Here is a 24,219-nt window from a genome sequence, read left to right on the forward strand (position 1 = left end):
CTTAGCTGTAATGCATGTTCATATGCTTATGTTCATTGTTAACATATCTTAGCATTTCAGAGTGCAACTATCTCTTTATTTGTTATATCTCATGTTCAGTATGCACCTGTTCACACTTGCGGTTTAGGAAGTGCCATCAGTCTTTTTCCTTAGATTATTGGGTCACGCCTTCAAATTGACACTCCTTCTCATCAGCCTTAGGCAATTTTAATTCTTTATTAGCACGTTCCTATTGCCCATAAATTGAAGGGTTGTTAACCCAAAGAGTGGGTTAATAGGGACCCAACATTAACAGATACACATTAACATTGGCTGTTGGGCTCACATATAAATGGCCTTCTTTATATGCCAAGTATCTAAACCTTTATATGTATTTTCTTGAAACTGCTGGGGCTCTGTAGAAGGGCTTCTTCATTTAACATGGGTAAGCTGACATTCTAGTATTGACATACCTGATTATGTGGGTTGTTGATGAGGCTAGATTTAAGGCCCCGTCACACTAAGCAACATCGCTAGCAACATCGCTGCTAACGAACAACTTTTGTGACGTAGCAGCAATGTTGCTAGTGATGTTGCTGTGTGTGACATCCAGCAACAACCTGGCCCCTGCTGTGAGGTCGCCGGTTGTTGCTGAATGTCCTGGGCCATTTTTTAGTTGTTGCTGTCCCGCTGTGAAGCACAGATCGCTGTGTGTGACAGCGACAGAGCAACAACTAAATGTGCAGGCAGCAGGAGCCGGCTTCTGCGGACACTGGTAACCACAGTAAACATCGGGTAACCAAGAAGCCCTGTCCTTGGTTACCCGATATTTACCTTCGTTAGCAGAGTACACATCGGGTAATTAACCCGATGTATGCTGTAACTAGGAGAGCAGGGAGCCAGCGCTAAGGGGTGTGCACTGCTCCCTGCTCTCTGCACGTGTAGCTGCGTGCGCTGGTAACCAAGGTAAATATCAGGTTGGTTACCCGATATTTACCTTAGTTATCAAGCGCAGCATCGCTTCAGTGCGTCGCTGTTGGCTGGGGGCTGGTCACTGGTTGCTGGTGGGATCGCTGGAGCGTCTGACTGTGTGACCTCTCACCAGCAACCTCCTAGCAACTTACCAGCGATCCCTATCAGGTTGTATCGTTGTTGGGATCGCTGGTAAGTTGTTTAGTGTGACGGTACCCTTATTGTGGCTAGTTTAGCGGTGATATGATACATATACTTGCCATCTCATCCCACTCTGAGATTGATATTATGTAGTCAGCGACTTACCTATGAATGATATAGGATTTCTTACAGGACTCCTCCCCTGCTAGTGGGATTTATGTCTAAACTTCCCTCTTTATATTTTGACCTATGTACTGTTTTTTGATATATGTGATTTTAACCCGTTCACAACTGGCCGATTTTGTGCTTTTCGGGTTTTTTCGCCATTCTTCTTCTGAGACGTAACTTTTTTATTTTTCAGCCAATCTGGTCATGTGAGGGTTCGTTTTTTGCAGAGCTATCTGTACTTTCAAATGAAACCATGAGTTTTACCATATAGTGTACTGGAAAATGGCAAAACAAATTCCAAATGAGGAAAAATTGCAAAAAAAAAAGTGCGATTGCACTACTGTTTTAGGGATATTTTATTCACCGTGTTCACTATGTGGTAAAACTGATGTGTTGATGTGATGCCTGAGGTCAGTGTGAGTTCATAGACACCAAACATGTATAGGTTTACCTTTATTTAAGGGGTTAAAAAAAATCTGAATTTTGTCCGAATAAGTGGTGTAGGTTTTGCGCCATTTTCCGCAACCCATAGTGTTCTCATTTTTCAGGATCTATGGCTCATTGACAGCTTATTTTTTGCATCTTGAGCTGACATTTTTAACGGTACCATTTTTGCACTGATGATACGTTTTAATCATTTGTTATTGCATTTTGTGCAAAATATGCGGTGACCAAAAAACGTAATTTTGGCGTTTGGAATTTTTTTGCCGCTACGCCGTTTACCGATCAGGTTAATTGATTTTAGATTTTGATAGATCGGGCATTTCTGAATGGGGTAATTCCAACTGTCTGTATATTTTTTATTTTTTTAACCCTTTAATTTTCAATAGGGCAAAAGGTGGGTGAATTGAACTTTTAGGTTTTTTGTTTTTTTTTAATTTTTCAAAAAAGTTTTTTAATTTATTTTTCATTTTTTATTTTACTAGTACCCTATGGATCAGCAGTCTGATCACTCATTCATTTCTCCCGATCAGAGCAGCATCGCTCAGACCGGGAATAATCATCATCTATAAGCTGTAGAACTCGGCTGCTTCTTACAGGACCTTAGTCATGTGAGCTACAGGAGTCATCGAATGACCCTGTGCTACTATGACAACCACCGGATCCATGTGATCACGTCACGTGACTTCTGGTATCGGCCTGTGAGTAGAGAGCTACAGCGATCGCCGTTAATATGACGCTTTCACATCTTGACAGCGCCATTTAAGGGGTTAACAGGTATGGGTGGATAGTGATTCCACTCATACCTTCAAGGCACACGTCAGCTGTATAAATCAGCTGACGTCTGTGGATCCCCACCTGCAGCCCGCAGCAGCAGGTGGGGATTAACACTATGACCGCTTTGAAGAAACTTTACTGCCCGCAGTCTTAAGGGGTTAAAATAATTTTTCAATAAATGATTATATTTTAGTGTCTTTGTACCATTATAGTATATTTTAGTGGATATGTTACTCCAACTTTTCTTGTGGGTTGATATATGATGAGCGGGAGTAGATTTACGATCTAATGTTGAGAGAGAAAACAATGATACATCTAGTATTACTTCTCTATGTTTATGACCCATAGAATTATGAATTATTTGTTGCTATTAGCAGTAATGCATGTTCCAGTTTCTTTTTGATGGTAGGTTTTGTGTGCTCTTTGATATTGGAATCTGGCTGGCTCCAGTAGTTACAAATTCTATTAGAGAGAACTAGGGATGAGCTAATGCTCGATGTTTGAGTGCTCGGTAAGCCTAACTAGCATTTTGATGCTTGAGTGCCCGGTACACATTTATAGAGTGTAATGAAAGTCAATGGGGAACTCAAGCATTTTTCCAGAAGATTTTCCTGAAAAATGCTTGCGTTCCCCATTGACGTCCATTATAGTCTGTGAATAAGTACTGAGCACCCGAGCATCCAAATACTTGTTAGACTTACCGAGCACTTGAGCACGCGAGCATCGAACAGTTCGCTCATCCCCAGAGAGAACTTGTAAGTAACGATGAGTGAATCAAAGGTTTGGTGTTCATATTAACACAAAATTTACAAGAAAAAAACAGAGTTCAGGTTCGGAGTTTGAGTGCTTTACTGTATGTATGCTGACCACCCGTGCAAGCATCGCTATGCTCAGTGCTCAGCTCAGTGTGAGCCACTTGTAGTGTTTGAACAGCTCGCACTGGGGGTAACAACAGCATAAGATGTAGCGTGCACCAAACAGAAGAAATGGAAAAATCCCTCTCACCCTGTCCTGGAAGGGATCTATTTATGGCTGGCTACATGTGGGTGGAGACCCAAACTGCCCAATTACTGACTTCCATTGGGGTTCAGGTCAAATCTGGGTCTCAAACCGAACTTTATCTAAAGTCCGGGTGAACCCACAGAACCGAACTTCCACGGGTCCACTCACCTCTACTTGTAAGTACTGCGCTCCATACCTAGGAGACAGCGGCCCCACTAGACTACAGAAGTGGTTGATAATCACAATTGAGCTAAAAAAAATCCTAAATCCAACATTCTTGACAGCAGAGAAGAATTTTCATAACAAGAAAATTGCAAAGTTGTTTGTTTAAACAAGCACTGCAATTTTAACAATTTATTGTGATTAGAATAACCCTTTAATGGGTTATTCCCATGTCAGCCATTCATGTCACAGTGAGCTACACCATATTTGTAGCGAATATTAATTTTTATGGGATTTATGAAATCACTGTATTTCACTTGGCTGATCTGTAGCCATACCTCGCCCTGTTGAGCCATGAAAAGCTGAGATGATAAATATCAAAGTTCTTTCAACAGTCATAATTTAAAAATACAATATGAACGTGACCATACAGAAAACAGAACTCAAGGTAGTAAATGCTAAACTAAAGGGGGCTTTACACGCTGCGATATCAGTACTGCACCCGCCCCCGTCGGTTATGCATCACGGGCAAATCGCTGCCCGTGGCGCACAACATCGCTAATACCCGTCACACGGACTTACCTTCCCTGCAACGTCACTCCTTTCTAAGGGGGCGGGTCGTGCGGTGTCACAGCGACGTCACACGGCAGGCAGCCAATAGCAGAGGAGGTGCGGAGATGAGCGTCCGAAACATGCCGCCCACCTCCTTCCTTCCGCATTCCCGGTGGAGGCAGGTAAGGAGATGTTCGTCGCTCCTGCGGTGTCACATGTAGCGATGTGTGCTGCTGCAGGAACGAGGAAAAACATCGCTACGTACTAGACAACGATTTTTGGTGTTTGGACAACCTCTCCAAAACCAACGATTTTTGTCTCTTTTGCGATCATTTAAGGTCGCTCGTACGTGTTACATGCTGCGATGCCGCTAACGACGCTGGATGTGCGTCACAAACACCGTGACCCCGACGATAAATCGTTAGCGATATCGCAGCGTGTAAAGCACCCTTAAGGGAGAGGGTTTTTTTTCATGACATGAGACAAAAATGTGCATTTTGGTAACAGTAGCATATTAAAAGACCCTATTAATTATGTTTTAGAGCCGTATTTTTACTGTAAAAGATTCCAACCTGTACAGTTATTCCTTTAGACTTGTATTCTGTATGCAGACCACGAGAAAAGAAATCCACAAACACCTGTCAAAAATGGATAGAAATCGCATATTCAAATAATGGTAATATTAAATAATAGAACAATAATTGTAATTCTAGCTATTTATTGCGCATTGTTTACATAGCACCATCATGTTACACAGCGGTCTGTGTAAGGGTGGTGTCACACACAGCGACGACGACAACGACGTTGCTGCTACGTCACCATTTTCTGTGACGTTGCAGCGACGTTCCGTCGCTGTCGCTGTGTGTGACATCCAGCAACGACCTGGCCCCTGCTGTGAGGTCGGCGGTCATTGCTGAATGTCCAGCTTCATTTTTTGGTCGTCGCTCTGCCGCTGTGACGCACACATCGCGAGAGAGCGACAAAATGAAGCGAGCAGGGAGCAGGAGCCGGCATCTGGTAGCTGCGGTAAGCTGTAACCAAGGTAAACATCGGGTAACCAAGGGAAGACCTTTCCTTGGTTACCCGATATTTACCTTCGTTACCAGCGTCCGCCGCTCTAGCTGCCAGTGCCGGCTCCCTGCTCTCTGCACATGTCGATGTGTACTGTAGCTAGGAGTGCAGGGAGCCAGTGCTAAGCAGTGTGCGCGGCTCCCTGCTCTCTGCACATGTAGCACAGCGACGCTGTGTCGTTATGATCGCTGCTGCGTCTGCTGTATTTGACAGGTAAGCAGCGATCATAACAGCGACTTACAAGGTCGCTGTTGCGTCACAGAAAATGGTGACGTAACAGCAACGTCGTTGTCGCTGTCGCTATGTGTGAACCCAGCTTAAGATTCATTCATACCTTGGAAGAACTGTACATTAGCGCCATTGGATAAGGGCGCTTTCCAGCTTCTGAGGAAATGTTAATAATTAGTCCTTTCTTCCTGAGGAATAATAATGAAATCTTGCATTAAATTGTTGAATACTTGGATTTTTTCCCAAAATCTTTTCATTCTAAGGAGTATACATAAACACTCATTTCACATTGGGTGTTGAGAAACAGTTCTGAACGAGGGGCAACCATCCAATACTAGTCTGATATTGTACACGTATTCTACTAATAAGCCCCAGCCAGCAGTGGCGCCTCTCATGGCTCGATGGAGAAATGACAAGCACTACACCATGTAAAACACCAATTCTTAATATTACCTTTGTACCATTTGAGGAAGAACGATCCGTGTCATCTGAAAGAAACAAAACTTGTCTTTTATAAACTGCATTGTGATTGCTGATATTATTAAGCATTCTGAAATCATCATTGGGCCTCATAATTAAGTAAAACTACTCAGACCTCAGCTTTCATCTGGGATATGGTGATGCGGTTTCTACATATCTGGAGCACATAGATGAAGAAAGTAAATGCTACAAGAAATTCACACTCTAGAGTATTTTAAAACACAAAAATATTTCATGACAGGTATTTAGATTAGGGATCATTACAAAGTAATAGTTAAACTTTAAATTATACTACTATTGATTCTCACTAAATAGACAGTCGGTGAAATAAGTATTGAACACGTCACCCATTTTCTAAATAAATATATTCCTAAAGGTGCATTTGATGTGAATTTCTCTCCAGATGTCGGTAACAACCCATCCAATCCACACAAAGAATTCAAATTCCAGATGTCCATAAATTACGTTATGTGTAATAATGAGAAATTACATAGGGAAAAGGTATTGAACACGCTTAGTGAAATGTATTTTTTAAGCTGTACAAAAGCCTTTGTTGATGACAGCTTCAAGACGCCTTCTGTATGGAGAAATTAGTGGCATGCATTGCTCAGGTGTGATTCTGGGGTCATTCTTCTACACTTAAGGTACCATCACACATAACGAGATCGCTAGCGAGATCGCTGCTGAGTCACAGTTTCTGTGACGCAGTAGCGATCCCGTTAGCGATCTCGTTATGTGTGACACTTACCAGCGATCAGGCCCCTGCTGTGAGATCGCTAGTCCTTGCATAATGGTCCAGGACATTTTCTTCAAAGACGATGTCCTGCTGAGCAGGACACATCGCTGTGTTTGACACTGTGTGACAGGGTCACAGTGACTGCTGAGATCGTTATACAGGTCGCTACTGCGACCTGTATTGTTCCTGCATCGCTGGTAAGATCTGACTGTGTGACATCTCACCAGCGACCTCTCCGCAACTTACCAGCGATCCCTATCAGGTCGCATCGTTTTCGGGATCGCTGGTAAGTCGTTGTGTGTGACTGGGCCTTTACACTATTCAAATCCTGAAGATCCCGTGAGCTCCTTCTATGCACTCTGAGCTTTAGTTTCTTCAGGTGATTGGCTGGGTCATTCTAGCAGCTTCAGCTTCTTTCTCTGAAACCAATTGAGAGTTTCCTTGGCTGTGTGTTTGGGATCATTGTCTTGCTGAAATGTCCACCCTCTTTTTATCTTCATCATCCTGGTAGATGGCAGCATATTTTTATCTAGAATATCTTAGTACATTTGTCCATGCATCCTTCCTTCAATGATATGAAGTTTGAGAGTGCCGTATGATGAAAAACAGCCCCACACCATTTTCCACCTCTAAACTTCACTGTTGCTATGGTGTTTTTGGGGTGCTATCAGGGCCGCCATCAGGGCTTTGCTACTGAGACTGGTGTAGGGGGCCCGGTGAAGAGGGGGGGCCCATCTGAGCCAGGGACAATTATTTAGCTTTATTAAGCCCCAGGCCAGCCGGGCCCCCACCCCTTTTCACCGACCCCCCCCCTCTAGTCACAGCCACAGCAGAGGACCCCGGCAGTGTTGCTTTTGCCACTATACACGTGGCTAATTTTCATTGCATGCAAATTAGCCACGTGTGCTGGATATACCAGGTATGCAGCTGCATACCCGGTATCTAGGGGGGGGCTGGCAGTGCATCTGCCCCGGGCGCAACTGTGAGGGGGGCGCTGTCGGGCTGCCTGATGCGGCAGTGTGAAAAAGTCTGCCCGGGGGCTGCATTTTTGGCCCCGTAGTGGGAGCCTGTTATTGTCTGAGCGCGGCTGTCACGCTGGGGCCCTTGCTCGCTGGTCAGTGATGAGGGCAATCTGACCTGTTGTACGGAGCTCCAGGCTCCGGGAGGCCCTGGTCAGATCGCCCTCATCACACGCTGCGTGCCGAGCAAGGAGCGATCCTGCAGCTTTGCACAGTCAGTGCAGGCAGCGGAACGCAGGAATCTCTCCTCTGTTCCCTGCCCGGCACTTTCTCTGTGACACACGCGGCTCACCCTGATTATGTCAGTACTGCGCGCGTGTGTCATTTCAAAAGTTCCTGCCCGGCTGGCAGGAACAGAAGTGGCACAGTCGGGGCCTTCATGTAGAGAAGCACCGGCAGGGCCCCTAGGAGAACAGCATCGGCTCAGCCAGGGCCCGTACAAGAAGATAAGCAGCTCGGCGGGGGGCCTGTATGGAGGTGCCTGAGGAGGGGAGGTGAGTGGTGACTAATTGCCTGAGGAGGAGACAATGAGCAGATGGGGGGGTTACAGGTGACTAATACTGGGGGTGCAGCAGTAGCTTAGCTACCGGGGGGGGGCAGAGGGGCGGTCGCCCCCAGCTGCTGCCTCCCAGGGCCACGGTAAAACAGGTTTTTTTGTTTTGTTTTAAACTCCCATTTCCTTTTGCCATCTAGAAAATCCAGTGATTTTTTTCAAGGGGGAGGGGAGAGGGGATTTAATACCTGAGCACTGAAGAGGCAGGAGGCTCTAATCTGCTCCTGTACAGGACCTGCGATGATGTCATGCTCATGTGACCCCCATGTGGGAGGAGCCAGAAGATACTTAAGTAGCTGTAGCAAGTGAGGGCACATGACAGGTAATGAGTGAAGAGGAGGACATGGGGGGTGCTGAGTGTGAGGGTCAGAGTGTGACAAGAAAGGGGGCAGAGTGTGACGAGAGAGGGGGCAGAGTGCGACGAGAGAGGGGGCAGAGTGCGACGAGAGGGTGTGACAAGAGAGGTGCTGACTGTGATGGGCAGAGTGTGAAGGAGGGGGGCAGAGTATGACAGAGTGGGGCAGTGTAGAGGGTGTAATACGGAAAGTGGCGGTGTAGAGCGTGTATTATGCAGCGGGGAGGTGTAGAGTGTGTATTATGGAGCAGGGAGGTGTGGAGCGTGTATTATGGAAATATATGTTTTTCCAAGAGTGGTGGCGGACTGTGGAAGGTTTGCAGGGTGGAGGCGGAGCTGGGGTGGAGCCTGGGTGGAGTCTCAAGGGGGCCCCATAATTTTGCTAGTATGGGGCCGTGAAATTCCTAGTGGCGGCCCTGGGTGCTATGCAGTGCCTTTTGGCTTGAAAGCATGGTGTGTATTATGGTATTCAAGTAACATTTTTATCTACTCTAACCAGACTATATTTTCCCAGTATTTCACAGGCTTTTCTTGGCGTGTTGAGCATGCATAAAGGAGGGTGAATGCATTACTTATTTTTTTCTTTAAAGTTGTTATATCTGTTGATTCCAGGTCTTTCTGTAGCTTTCCACAGCTGGTCACTGGCTCTTGGACAAATCTTCTAATAGTTCTTGTCACACCTTTGTCAGAAATGTTGTGACTGTATTGAGACAGCTCACTGTTTTTACCCAGCATGATATGTTTCTTGTCTATCTCCTTTTAATAGGCCACCAGTTTAAACATCTGATATTATTTTTCACTATGAGTCAGGATTGCCTTCTATTTACTGACAGATTCCAGCTGGTGTCATCACTTTTCATGGATTTTTGCACCTTTCTTCATGTTTTCAGTACTTCTTCCCTGTGTCATTTCTCACTATTACACATCACTAAATGTATGGACATATTTGGCTTGATTTCTTTGCCTGTGTATATTGGCATTCTCTTGATGAGCTTCAAGAGTTAGTCACCGGAAATGTTTTTCACTTCACAGGTGTGCCCTGTCAGGTTTAATAAGTGGGATTTCTTGCCTTATAAATGGGGTTGGGACCATCAGTTGTGTTGTGCAGACGTCTGGTGGATACACAGCTGATAGTCCTACTGAATAGACTGTTAAAATTTATATTATGGCAAGAAAAAAGCAGCTAAGTAAAGAAAAACGAATGGCCATCATTACTTTAAGAAATGAAGGTCAGTTAGTCTGAAAAATAGGGAAAGCTTTGAAAGTGTCCCCAAGTGCAGTGGCAAAAACCATCAAACGCTACAAAGAAACTGGCTCACATCAGGACCGCCCCAGGAATGGAAGACCAAGAGTCACCTCTGCTGCGGAGGATAAGTTTATCCGAGTCACCAGCCTCAGAAATCCCAGGTTAACAGTAGCTCAGATTAGAGACCAGGTCAATGCCACACAGAGTTCTAGCAGCAGACACATCTCTAGAACAACTGTTTAGAGGAGACTTTGTGCAGCAGGCCTTCATGGTAAAATAGCTGCTAGGAAACCACTGCTAAGGACAGCCAACAAGCAGAAGAGACTTGTTTGGGCTAAAGAACACAAGAAATGGACATTAGACTAGTGGAAATCTGTGCTTTGGTCTGATGAGTCCAAATTTGAGATCTTTGGATCCAACCACCGTGTCTTTGTGCGATGCAGAAAAGGTGAACGGATGGACTCTACATGCTTGGTTCCCACCGTGAAGCATGGAGGAGGAGGTGTGATGGTGTGGAGGTGCTTTGCTGGTGACACTGTTGGGGATTTATTCAAAATTGAAGGCATACTGAACCAGCATGGCTACCACAGCATCTTGCAGCGGCATGCTATTCCATCCGGTTTGCGTTTAGTTGGACCATCATTTATTTTTCAACAGGACAATGACCCCAAACACACCTCCAGGCTGTGTAAGGGCTATTTGACTAAGAAGGAGAGTGATGGGGTGCTATGCCAGATGACCTGGCCTCCACAGTCACCAGACCTGAACCCAATCGAGATAGTTTGGGGTGAGCTGGACTGCAGAGTGAAGGCAAAAGGGCCAACAAGTAGTAAGCATCTCTGGGAACTCCTTCAAGACTGTTGGAAGACCATTTCCGGTGACTACCTCTTGAAGCTCATCAAGAGAATGCCAAGAGTGTGCAAAGCAGTAATCAAAGCAAAAGGTGGCTACTTTGAAGAACCTAGAATATAAGACATATTTTCAGTTGTTTCACACTTTTTTATTAAGTATTTCATTCCACATGTGTTATTTAATAGTTTTGATGCCTTCAATGGGAATCTACAATTTTCAGAGTCATGAAAATAAAGAAAACTCTTTGAATGAGAAGGTGTGTCCAAACTTTGGTCTGTACTGTATTTACTTTAGAAACTTGGTGATTGTCATGATCCAGGCCGGCATCTGCTGCTGTGGTAACTCCCAGCTCCGGTCTGGTCATGCAAGGGGTTAATTTCTCCTTGCCTCGTTATGGTTTACGGAATGTTATATCTGGGTGCTGCACCTCTGGTTCAGCACTAGTGATAGTCTATGTCTCATAATGTGTGTAGGTGGCTCTGTTGAGGTACCCGATCTGCCCTGACATGCACCCTCTTCCTCCTAACCTGTGTCTGTCTGTCCTCCCCTGGCCCCGTCACGCTTGTTATACCTTTTGTTTGTAGTTTGAACTTCCCAATACTAGACTTACGCTCCCATCCCTGACTTGGCTCTGTCTGTCCCTTCAGCTTTCTTTATTACCGTTCGGCTCCTGACATCTTTGCTTGCTTCTGACTCTGAGTTCGTTCACCCCTCGTACATTGTTTTGACTTCCTGTTGTTGACTCGGCTCTCTAACTACTTTGCTATCATCTTCTGGTTACTGTGCTATACTACTCCGAGTCACGTCTTAGTACAGCGTGAAGTTACTCTGCTGCTACTTTGTGTTGACGTCACTGTACTACTCTTTTCCACGTCTTACTGCAGCGTGACAGTGATGTGTTCAAAACTTATTTCACCGTCTGTACATAAGTGTTTGAATTAACTTTGTCCAGTTGATTGTATATACAATCTTATCTGAATCACTTTATAAGTTCCTTGTTTATTATTTGAGACCTTGTATAGAACATGCAGCTTCATATTTTAGAACTTTTACTGTTGTGTTGAAACTGTACTTTAATGTTATGGAAGAGAATATATTGTTGGTATCTTGCAATGTAACAGCAAATGGCAGGAGGAAGGAACATGGCCTAAAACTGCTGCAACAACCCACAGTAAAGTTATGCGGTTGTCCAATTAAAACATTAATATACCTATGAAAAAAAAGTAAAAATTGTATAATATTTCTAAATTTTTATTTTTGTAAATACTACCATTCCCCACAGGAAAAAACTTAACCCAGAATGTTACATTGGTTGGTAGATACATGCATGGATAGGAACTTGAGGCAGCAACAGCAGTATATTTGTGGCATGTACACTTGTTCAGCTGTACTAGCGAGATAGTTGTGTAAAGCAATTACCCTTTTTGGTTAATTTTTTTTTTAGATATTTTTTGTTTTAAATTCTGTGAAAGTGAAATCTATCAAAATGTAAAATTAATTAACCCATGTGGAAATCACTGTAAAGAGACAAAAATCGAAACACCAGAATTAAATTATTTTTTGGCACCTCACGCAGCTATAAAAAAGCAAAAAAATACATTGTATCTACCACAAATTGTTACCATTGGTATCAATAAAAAGATCAGCTCATGGGTCTTGGAAAATGGCAACACAATGCAGAATTTTTTTTTACAAACTTCTACATTTTTTTCATCACTAAAGAAAAATTTTGGAAGTTTTGTATCACCATAATAGCATTGGCAATCATGATTTCAGGTTATTTTTTCCACACAATGAACACCGTAAAAACAAAACCCACCAAGAAATAGCAAAATTGTTGGTTTTTTTCACCCTTTAATTCCACTTTTATTTTTTTCTGCATTCTTCTGTGCATTGTATGGCAAAATGAATGGTTTGAAAACTATAGCTTGTCCCGGAAAAAATTAAGCCTTTATCTGTCTATGTCGACGGGAATAAAAAAGTTATGGCTCTTTAAAAAGGTGAGGAAAAATCAAATGCACAAAAATGAAAAATAGCCTGGTCATTAAACGGTCAATAACAGTAACTGATTAAGTTTAGCAACCATTAGTATACAGAACTTCTTTTAAAAAAATTGTTATTTAATTACAAACACAGAATGATCAAAGCAACTGTAAGATTATAAGAGGACGGTGACTACACAATAGCGCCTACCAAATATATTGTATGTATAAATACATAAATATGATGAACTAATGATTTACGTCACCGACTCAAGATCACAAAGAAACAACAGAAAATCGCAACAATTTAGTTCTGAGTCCCGTCAGTTTATAAATGTTTTAGGGAAAATATGAGAAGAAAAAAATGAAAGAAAAGAATCAGATTTGCAAGAATGAAAGCAGTGCAAGGATTGCTCAGTAAAGGGGGCTTTACACGCTACGATATCGTTAATGTTTTATCGTCGGGGTCACGTTGTTAGTGACGCACATCCGGCGTCATTAACGATATCGCAGCGTGTGACACTTACCAGCGACCTTAAGCGATCTCAAAAATGGTGAAAATCGTTCACCATGGAGAGGTCGTCCCAAAACCAAAAATCGGTAATGGTTGATTATCGATGTTGTTTGTCACTCCTCCGGCAGCACACATCGCTGTGTGTGATACCGCAGGAGTGAGGAACGTCTTCTTACCTGCCGCAATGCGGAAGGAAGGAGGTGGGCGGGATGTTACGTCCCGCTCATCTCCGCCCCTCCGCTTTGATTGACCGGCCGCTTAGTGACGGCACGGTGACGTCGCTGTGATGCCAAACGTCCCTCCCCCTTGAGGGAGGGGTTGTTCGGCAGTCACAGCGACGCCGCCGACCAGGTAAGTGCGTGTGACGCTGCCATAGCGATAATGTTCGCTACGGCAGCGAACACACGATATCGTACACACGACGGGTGCGGGTGCTTACACGCTCGATATCGCTAGCAATGTCGTAGCGTGTAAAGCCCGCTTAAGAGTAGAAAGGATAGAAATCAAGGTTCAAGTTAAGCAGGAAAAGCAACAAGGGGGCAGGAAACGATAAACGAGGGGAAGGGGGTTAGGGGACAAAAGATAATAAACAAAATAGGTGATTACAGGGGGGAAGGGAAGAACAGCGTGACTCCCACCAGGGATCTCCCTCCACTTTTAACCAGGGAAAGACAGACCTATGGGTTCGATAACATCTGCCATATTCGTCGGAGTATTTAAACTCCATCCATTGAAACCATGTTTTGTAGAAAGCATCAAAGCTATTGTGGAGGGACGATATTAATTCCTCGATATACTCTACATCGTCATTAACCTTAGAAGTCCAGAGAGACTTCCAAGCCAGCGGGACTCAGGATATGACCGCCATCACCAGAAATCTCAACAGTGAGCATTTGTAGGAAGGAATCGAAGCCATGGAAAACTGAAGAAGGAACATTTCAGGGCCTACCTCCAGTGTGGTCCCTGTCATGTGCCTGACAACGTCCCTCATTCCTGATCAGAATGGTTGCAGTACCGGGCATGACCAAAAAATGTGCATGAAGTCTCCCTACCCCACAATACATCCTCCAGCACCTGGAGCACCAGCACCTTAAAGTTAGATTAAAGACGTCTAGAGCTTATATAGGTCTTGTGTGCAAACAACAGAACCTTGTCCCTCTGTCCCAGAGACAGGGTAATTCCCAAGTCCCTCTCCCAGTGCAATAAAGTATCAAGGAGGGGGAGATCAGCTGGGCTCGACAGCATAGAGTGTACCACCGAAAGTGAATGTCTTAACTCACCCTCACCCAGGCGCAGTCTCTCAAACCTAGAATGGGGGGCCCACATACAGAGAAAAGCTCGGAAGAGAGCTCAAAAAGTGTCTTAACTAGATAGTATACAGAATTTGTGTATATGGTTTAGGGGGCTAGATAGAGACTAGAGATGAGCGGTGTTCGAATCGAACTATTCGCCAATCTCAAATTCGATCTGTTTTAGGCGATATTCGAGTCGTTCGACGAATGCGAACAATTAGCTTCAAGTTCGACACTTCGAGATTATTTTCGATAACGGTTCAATCACCAAATGCATAACTGGCTTTTTACAGTAATACTGTCATTCAATGTTAATACAGTGGAACCTTGGTTAACGAGAACAATCCGTTCTGGGACTGTGCTTGTTAACCAAGTTACTCATTCAGCAAACCAAGATTTCCCATAGGAATTCATTGCAATGCAGACAATTCGTTCTGCAACTTGTTAAATGTCCCATCTCGGTCCCCTATTGTGCCATTCCACACACGCACAAACACACACAAACACACACAAACATACACAAACATACATGCACACACACATATTATGTTCACCTTACCTTCCGTTCCATCGCCGGCCTCCTGGGATTTGCAGTTTGCCAAGACAAGATGTGTATCGGGTAACTATCGCGACCGATGCCGGAACTTCCACTTCCAGAGCGCTGACATCAAAGGCAGGAGCCGCTTGCCTCTGACTGACCAGCGCCCTGCCTTTGAGTAGCGTCTGACACAGGAAGTTCCTCCCTCATCGCGATGGTTACCCGATACACGTAGTTTGGCCGCTACAGGATGTGTATCGGGTAACCATCGTGACAAGGGAGGAACTTCCTCTGTCAGATGCTACTCAAAGGTAGCGTGCTTGTCAATCAGAGGCAAGCGGCTCCTGCCTTTGATGTCAGCACTCTGGCAACGGAAGTTCCGGCATCGGTCGTGATGGTTACCCGATACACATCTTGTACCGGCGAACTGCAAGTCCCAGGAGGCCAGCGATAGAACAGAAGGTAAGGTGAGCATAATATGTGTGTGTGCGTTCGTATTTGTGCATGTTTGTATTTGTTTCCGTTTACCTGCCATTGTTTTCAATGGTGTTCGAAGGTGTTCAAAAGAGTTCAAGGAACGTTCGTCGAACACACCCGCCGTTCCACGAACCGAACCAAACTCGAACACTAGGGTGGTGGCTCATCTCTAATAGAGACTTTGAATACTTTGCACTTATAAATTCTGGATAATTGTTCTCCTGCGAGCAAGTTAAGACAAAACATGTCCAATTGATTATTTGAAATGTTTACAATTAGGTATTTTTTTCTCTTTATCCTTTAATTGCTTCTGCCATGCCTTTAATGAGAAATATGCACTATTTGCACCAATGCAGATAACATTTCATTATCTGAGAAAATACATGACTGTGTTTTTTGATCTGGATAGGATATTCCATACTTTTTTCTTTCACTGACTAGTAATTATTGAGAAGGCTGGACAGCGAAACGTATGTTGAGCTCTGAGGTGGTGGCTCAAAAATGTGGGGTTCACATCGCTAGAAAGGCCACTGAAGTAAGAATGTAGAGTAACATTTCTGATGTAAAAAACTATTCCACTATTGCTTAATTTGACAGGCGAACATAGCCACCTCTCATCCAGCCCTGGCTCCTCCAAATTTAAAACGCCCAAAATCCCAATTTTACTCTAATCCCTGCTAAAAAACAGCACCACAGGAGGTTGCCTCCCCATCTTAATAGGAACAGGAAACATTTTTTTTCAATACCTCAGGTGCTCACAAAGATCAGGTGATTGCGTTCATCATGAACCAAGACTAGTGATGAGCGAGTACTAAAAAGCTCGGGTGCTCGAGGCTCGGGCCGAGCATCCCAAGATACTCGTGTACTCGGCCCGAGCACCGAGCCCAATGTTATCCTATGGGAGACCCGAGTATTTTTGTGAAATGACCCCCGGCAGCATGTAGAAACCCTAAAAATGGCACAAAAGTCTCAGAAGAGTGCTCAAATGACATGGCAACAGCATGGGGAAGACCCCTTGAAGCATTTATCACTCAAAAGTCACAGCTGTGAACAATTTTGTCCGCGTTTTACGCCATTTTTACGGACTCACCAGAAAACCTTCAAAAATGACACCAAAATGAATTTTCATGGCGGAAATGTTAAGGGCACATACCCAATAGTGAGATAGAGCTAATGTATGTTACTTTTTGAGATTAATACATGAAAGATTTTATGTAAAACATTGTGTGGCACTCCGATGTCCCTGAGAAGAGACGTACATAAAGGCCTCTGAGTCTAATGTGCCCATTTTGAGGAAGTGAGTCTTTTTGTAGTATTTTCCTTTGCCAGGGCAGTCCAAAATTGTGAGGTTCACCAATGCCCCTGCATACAGACGTGCATGAGGGCCTGTAAACCTGAAGTGCCCATTGTAAGGAAGTGGGTCTATTGTAGTATAGCCCTTAGGCAGGGCAGCCAAAAATTGGGAGGCTCCACGTTGTCCCTGGATAGAGACGTGCATGAGGGCCTCAAAACATTAAGTGTCCATTGTCAGGAAGAGGGTGTATTATAGTATAGCCCTTAGGCAGGGCAGCCAAAAATTGGGAGGCTCCACGTTGTCCCTGGATAGAGACGTGCATGAGGGCCTCAAAACATTAAGTGTCCATTGTCAGGAAGTGGGTGTATTATAGTATAGCCCTTAGGCAGGGCAGCCAAAAATTGGGAGGCTCCACGTTGTCCCTGGATAGAGACGTGCATGAGGGCCTCAAAACATTGTTCCCATTGCAATGGAGTGGGTCTCCTGTCGTTGTAATGTCCATTCTGCAAAGAATGGGCGAAAAAATTTACCACTGGGGGTATACCTGAAACAAAGGCCTAACTATTGTAACGGTCATCATGGTGGCGCATGAGGAGAAGGAGGAGCAGTCCAGCGATTATCCAAAGTCCAGAAGTGTGTACCCATGGGTGAGTGGAGGTACATGGCAAATTCCCGTTACAAACTTTAAATTCCGCTCTCATTTGCTGGTGGTGTGGTGAAGTCTGGCCCAATCCAACCCTTGTTCATCTTGATCAAAGTCAGCCTGTCAGCATTTTCAGTTGACAGGCGGGTGCGTTTATCTGTAATGATTCCACCTGCGGCACTAAAAACACGCTCTGACAAAACGCTAGCGGCAGGGCAGGCCAGGACTTCCAAGGCGTAGAGAGCCAATTCATGCCATGTGTCCACCTTGGATACCCAATAATTGTAAGGCACAGAGGAATGTCGGAGTACAGTTGTTCGATCTGCAAGGTACTCCTTGAGCATCTGGGCAAACTTAGGATTTCTTGTGGCACTACCCCGCACCTCAGGGGCTGTGGTACGTGAGGGGCTGAGAAAACTGTCCCACATCTTAAAGACTGTTCCCCTACCTCTGGCGGATTGGACTTGTGCCTCTCTCGGCTGTACGCCTTGGTTGTCCACTGATTCCTGACCTATGCCGCTAGCGTTTTGTGAGGGGAATGCTTTGCCTACTTCCGTGACTATGGCCTTCCGGAACTGCTGCATTTTGGTTGACCTCTCCGCCTCGGGAATAAGAGACATAATGTTCTCCTTGTAGCGTGGGTCTAACAGTGTTACCAACCAGTAATGATTGTCGGCCAAGATGTTCTTAACGCGAGGGTCACGAGACAGGCAGCTTACCATAAAGTCAGCCATGTGCGCCAGACACTTAACAGCCAGGACTTCAGTAGCCTGACCAACACGATGACTGAACATGCTGTCCTCCTCCTCCTCCTCCTCCTCCTCATCTACCCTGTCCTCTGGCCAGCCACGCTGAACCGAGGATATGACTGGTGTGCATGTCATATCCTCAATTTGGCCGGAGAGTTGCTCCATGTCTTCATCCTCCTCCTCGTCATAGTCCTCCACTGCACGTTGTGATGAGACGAGGCTGGGCTGTGTGTTATCACCTACACCCACTACTGTTTCTTGCTGCAACTCATCGCGCTCCGCCTGCAATGCATCATGTTTGTTTTTGAGCAGAGACCGTTTTAGAAGGCAGATTAGCGGTATGGTGACGCTAATAATGGCGTCATCACCACTCACCATCTTGGTGGAATCCTCAAAGTTTTGGAAGATGGTACATAGGTCGGACATCCATCTCCACTCCTCAGGTGTTATGTGTGGAGTTTGACCCATTTCCCGACGGCTTAGGTGATGCAGGTACTCAACAACTGCCCTCTTCTGCTCACATATCCTGACCAACATGTGCAGAGTTGAATTCCAACGCGTGGGGACATCACACACCAGTCTGTGAGCCGGAAGATGCAAACAGCGCTGAAAGCCGGCAAGGCCGGCTGAAGCAGTAGGTGACTTTCGAAAATGTGCAGACAGGCGGCGAACTTTTACCAGCAGATCAGACAGCTCTGGGTATGACTTTAGAAACCGCTGAACCACGAGGTTGAGCACATGGGCCACGCATGGAACATGTGTCAGCTGGCCTCGCCTCAAAGCCGCCACCAGGTTCCGGCCATTGTCACACACGACCTTTCCTGGCTTTAGGTTCAGAGGTGTGAGCCAGTGATCTGCCTGCTGTTTCAGAGCTGTCCACACCTCTTCTGCATTGTGGGGTTTGTCACCTATGCAGATTAGCTTCAGCACAGCCTGTTGCTGCTTCGCCGAGGCAGTGCTGCAGTGCTTCCAGCTTGGGACTGGTGTGGAGGGTAAAGTGGATGAGGATGCGCAGGAGGAGGAGGAGGCTGAAGAGCATGACATTCCAGAGCTGTAGAGTGTGGGTGAAACCCTGACTGAGGTAGGGCCTGCAAACCTTGGTGTGGGAAGGACGTGTTCCGTCCCTCGCTCAGACTGGGTCCCAGCTTCCACAATATTAACCCAGTGTGCCGTCAACGAGATGTAGCGGCCTTGCCCACAAGCACTTGTCCACGTGTCTGTGGTTAGGTGGACTTTGGGTGAAACAGCGTTGTTCAGGGCACGTGTGATGTTTTGTGACACGTGGTTATGCAACGCGGGGACGGCACACCGGGAGAAATAGTGGCGGCTGGGGACCGAGTAACGTGGGACAGCTGCCGCCATCAGGTCGCGGAATGCTTCTATCTCCACCAGCCTAAAAGGCAACATTTCCAGCGCAAGCAGTCGCGAAATGTTAGCATTTAGAACTGTGGCATGTGGGGCGTTGGCAGTGTATTTGCGCCTGCGTTCAAAGGTTTGCTGAATGGATAACTGAACGCTGCGCTGGGACAAGGACGTGCTTGATGATGGTGTTATTTCTGCGTAGGCAACTGCAGGTGCGGGACCGGAGGAGGCTTGTGCGCAGGCAGCATGGACAGGGGATTGGCTCGCATGCACAACCAGCGAAGACGTAGCAGTGACATCAGCAAGCACTGCTCCTCGACTCTGTTGTACTTCCCACAAAGTCGGGTGCTTGGCTGACATGTGCCTGATCATGCTGGTGGTGGTCAGGCTGCTAGTTTTGGTACCCCTGCTGATGCTGGCACGGCAGGTGTTGCAAATGGCCTTTTTAGAATCATCTGGAGCCAACTTAAAAAACTGCCAGACTCGGAAAGACCTAACATTTGTACAGGCACCTTGTGTCGTGTTGTTGTTCCGGGGAACGGTTGCCTGACATCTGCCTGGAGCCACCACCCTGCTTCTTACTGCCTGTTGGGATGCTACGCCTCCCTCCCCCTGTGCACTGCTGTCCTCGCTCTGCATATCCTCCTGCCAGGTTGGGTCAGTTACTGGATCATCCACCACGTCGTCTTCCTCTTCCGCACCCTGCTCCTCCTCCTGACTTCCTGACAATTGTGTCTCATCATCGTCCACCCCTTGTTGAGACACGTTGCCAACTTCGTGAGAGCGTGGCTGCTCAAACATTTGGGCATCTGTACATACGATCTCCTCATGACCCACTTCAACATGAGCTGGCGAGAGGCCAGAATGTGCGAATGGAAACGTGAACCTTCAGCAAGGTACCCAATCGGAACGCTTTTGTAACCACCAATCGGAGTTGTAGGGGCGTTGCAAAATACACCGCAAAAACACGCCCTTGTCCTGCTTTCAGTCCTACGTCACTGCCTTCAGCGTCGTCGCGCCCGTCGCTGCTGCGGTGTCAAAAACAAGGATGCTGAGCTTATCTTCATGGCGCAGCGGGACAGCAGCGATCAAAAAATGACCTGGAACATTCAGGAGCGAGCAGCAATTTCGCAGCAGGGGTCTGATCGTTGTTATGTGTCACACACAGCGACGTCGCTGTTGAGGTCGTTGCTACGTCACAGAAAATGCCGACTTAGCATCGATGTCGTTGTCGTCGTCACTGTGTGTGACACCACCTTTAGTGTTAAATAAATATTTGAAGCATTCACGCATATGAAAAACCCTGAGGATAGCGGGTGGGGAGTGGCTGTTTAATCTCTTTCCTGTCCCTATTAGGATGGGGAGGCAACCTCTTGTGGTCCTGTCATGGAGGGTTCTTAGAAACCAAATTTCCAGTAAGTCTAATTCTATTTTTTTGTGTGCAACTTTATGTTGTACAAAAATATTATGACTTTCTTTTTTTTTTTTTTTTATAAAGCGTTTATAAAGCATTTTACGACAGATTCTGGACTAAAAGTATTGATGAATCATGGCCTTAACATTTATGGACAGGATCTGCAATTGCTTTTGTCCAATACTTTAGCTTAGTTTATTTTACTGCTTGCTCAAAATTTACATTATGTAACTTTATGGCTAGGGTGCAAGAATGATACAAACTTTGCCCTTTTTTAGCCATAGAAAAATTAGCAAAATATGATGAATGTGACCCATTATATAATCTGTAAGAATATACACTTACAATGTTAGCACTATCAATACAAAATGAATATTTACCTGTACAGCTGACAGTATGTTGCAGTTTATTATATTTTCTATCATCTGCCAAAGATATAAATAAATGTTAAAATTAAAAATTGCAAGATATTTTCTGAGTAAAAAGTAGTTTACAAAAATATCTATAATAAACTTTAAATCTAAAGTACTAGAGCAGATGAAATGCATACAAAGCAATTTCAATCCTAAATCACTATCTATTTAATATAATAATAATAATAATAATAATAATAATAATAATAATAATAATAATAATAATAATAATAAAAATAATAATAATCTAAACTAATTTAGAATTATACTTTAATTAAAAATTTCCTTTCCATCCCTCACTACAATATCTACCTGGTTTTATTTTAATAACACTTTTTTGATGATGCTTTGTTTGACAATCCCAATGCATGCTGGGATTCTTAAAGAAAGCGTCATCAGAGATGAGCGAACCCAAACTGTAAAGTTCAGGGTTCGTACCGAACAGACTTTTAAAAAACTTGGTGTCTGAGTTCAGAGTTCGGGCACTGTATGTATGCTAACCAGTCGATTGAGCATCAGGGTGCTTGCTTACGCTTGGTGTTCAACCCAGTGTGAGCCACTTGCAGTCTCTGAATAGCTCTCACTGGGGTTAATTACAACATTTTCAGATGTAGTGTGTCCAAAAAAGCACAAAACACCACTCTCCCTCCCCTGGAAACGCTCTGTTTATTGTTGGCTGAATCTGGACGCAGAGCCGAACTGCCCAAGCATTGACTTCTGATGCGGTTCGGACTCCAGGATCAAGTTCAGGTCAAGTCCAGGTCCTGAACTGAACATTATCTAAAAAATGGCTGAATCAGGCAAATCTGAACTTCCATGGGTCCGCACATCTCTAGTCATCATGGAATAGAGACTGTGGTCACTGCCTCAGCCTCTGCCTCCTCCCTGAAACAAAGTTTCAGGGGTTGGGCTAGTGCACAGTGACAGGGCACTCTATGTTGCCGGCTCAGATCAGTAGTAACAAGCCAGCAGCGGAGCAGACAGCACTGTTATCTGTGTTTTATGTCTACCTAGCGTTCAGAGACCAGCGCCGCTCTCGCAAGTAATGTCTCTTGGGGGGGGGAGGCGTCACTGGTCTCTGCATGCTGGCTATTCTACCACGGTGTACTAATGTGATGCCCTGGCAAAACCAGGTAGTCACAGATAGGTCCCTGCATAACACCGTTCCCTCATTAGGCAACACACAGCCAACCAGAAAACCCTAGTCACCCCCCTTAGGGTAAGATACACACCAGTGGGCGTGACCAGGCGGTTGGGACACACCCACCCAGGGCTCTAGGAGTACCCGGTGGTGATGGTATGGGCAGCCAGGTGTTTAATCCCCTCCACGGGTAGGGGGAATGCCCCGGGACTCTGTGATGGTGAAGGGGATGTGCCGTTGGGACGGTAAGGGTCACTTGCGTACTCACTCAGTCCAATAATGCTGACACTGACAACTGTAGTAAACCAAAGTTCTGGACACCGCTGCCGCTGCGAGGGAGCACGCCTGGGTCCCGTGCCCGTTGGTGTTGCCTGTTAGTCTGTGACCTTTGCCTTGGCACCTTGTCTTCTAGTTGGTCCCTTTAGTTTGAAACTAATCGGGTCCCGCTCCCCAGTGTGGCTAACTGGGTGAGCTTGCTCTCAGGGTTCACGCTTGAAATTTTCTGAACTGTGTATTGGAAAGTCCTATCCCCCTCACTGCGCTAATACCCCGATTTTGGAGCAGGTAAAGAACGGATCTTGAAGGCTCCGTCCTCGTCGGGTATATTGTCAGGACACCTGAAGCTACTCCCTGACCTAGGGTCCACGTACCCCGTTGTGCCCTGGCCCCAGCCCGGTGATAGCACAAGGCCGCCGGCTGTCCTCCTCGACAGTCCGTGCCCCTTGTCACGATCCCCTGCGACCGGGGTCCAGCTCCTACTATGCCCAGACCAACGTCTGCCAACCAGTAGTTCCAAGGAGCCCAGCTCCTGACCTCTCCTCTTGATTGTTACTGCTCAACTAACTGCTCCTGACCCCCCCCCCTTAACCAACCACCCAAGTGGGTGACCCTATTCCACTCAGGCCATCCACTGGTGTGTCTGGTGGGTGTGGTGCAGAGTGTTCCCAGGATTTTGATTAGCTTGTTCTTGGCAACACCATAAGTTGGGGACCCGTAACCAAGGAGGAGGTGGATATTGCACAGAAGGGCAGATTGCACAATACCCTGTGACGACCTGATAGGCCAGGGCGTCACAGTTCTATCATCAAAAAATAAGTAGTAAAAGAAAAGGAAAACCAATTATACAGTATTGTGAGGGACGGAGAGAGAATTTTTATTTAAAGCATATTAGAAAATGGTTGTTTAGATTATTGCATAAATAGATAGGGATTTAGGATGAAAATTATGTAGTCGGAAGCACCCCTTAATTATTTAATAGTCACCACAACTTTGAGAAAAAAAATAGTTCCAAAGGGGTTCTTAAGTTCAGTGTTTTAATATACTTTATGACTGATTGTTTCATTTAAAACATAACTAAACTTTTTAAAATTTAATTTGATGAGCATTTACAAAGTTATGAATCCTTGTAATTTACTCCACTACTTTGGTTTGTTTCCTTCTTTCTCAAACATATGCTGAAAGTTTTGTTTTAACTGCCTAGTACATGCTCTTTGACAAGCTAATTTGAACTGCTGTTCTAGCAAGGATCCATACTCAAACACTATTTGCAAACACTCTCACTATCTTATCATGATGGCAGAGAGCAAAGAATCTCACCAAGAAAGAAAATACCTCTCCTGGAAGGTAACGGTCATACGATGTTCGGTTCTGCACTTGGTAGCACAGC

At 45.2% G+C, this 24,219-nt stretch overlaps 1 protein-coding gene and 1 long non-coding RNA gene across 4 annotated transcripts in view; one reads left to right on the plus strand and one right to left on the minus strand.

Annotated features, from left to right (window-relative positions):
• LOC142303766 (very-long-chain 3-oxoacyl-CoA reductase-like) overlaps positions 1–24,219 on the minus strand; it is a 96,636-nt gene that overhangs the window by 11,181 nt on the left and 61,236 nt on the right. For all 3 annotated transcript variants that reach the window (XM_075345466.1, XM_075345464.1, XM_075345467.1), the window contains 4 exons: positions 21,380–21,424; positions 5,947–5,981; positions 5,600–5,681; positions 4,767–4,832 (listed from right to left, as the gene is read on the minus strand). In XM_075345466.1, coding sequence (XP_075201581.1) covers positions 4,767–4,832; positions 5,600–5,681; positions 5,947–5,981; positions 21,380–21,424 — 228 coding nt within the window. The remainder of the gene's footprint in view (positions 1–4,766; positions 4,833–5,599; positions 5,682–5,946; positions 5,982–21,379; positions 21,425–24,219) is intronic.
• The window catches only part of LOC142303767 (uncharacterized), a 138,048-nt gene that overhangs the window by 9,921 nt on the left and 103,908 nt on the right, over positions 1–24,219 (plus strand). The window lies entirely within an intron of this gene.

The sequence above is a fragment of the Anomaloglossus baeobatrachus genome, chromosome 4 (assembly GCF_048569485.1).
Source record: "Anomaloglossus baeobatrachus isolate aAnoBae1 chromosome 4, aAnoBae1.hap1, whole genome shotgun sequence".
Taxonomy (NCBI): Eukaryota; Metazoa; Chordata; class Amphibia; order Anura; family Aromobatidae; genus Anomaloglossus; species Anomaloglossus baeobatrachus.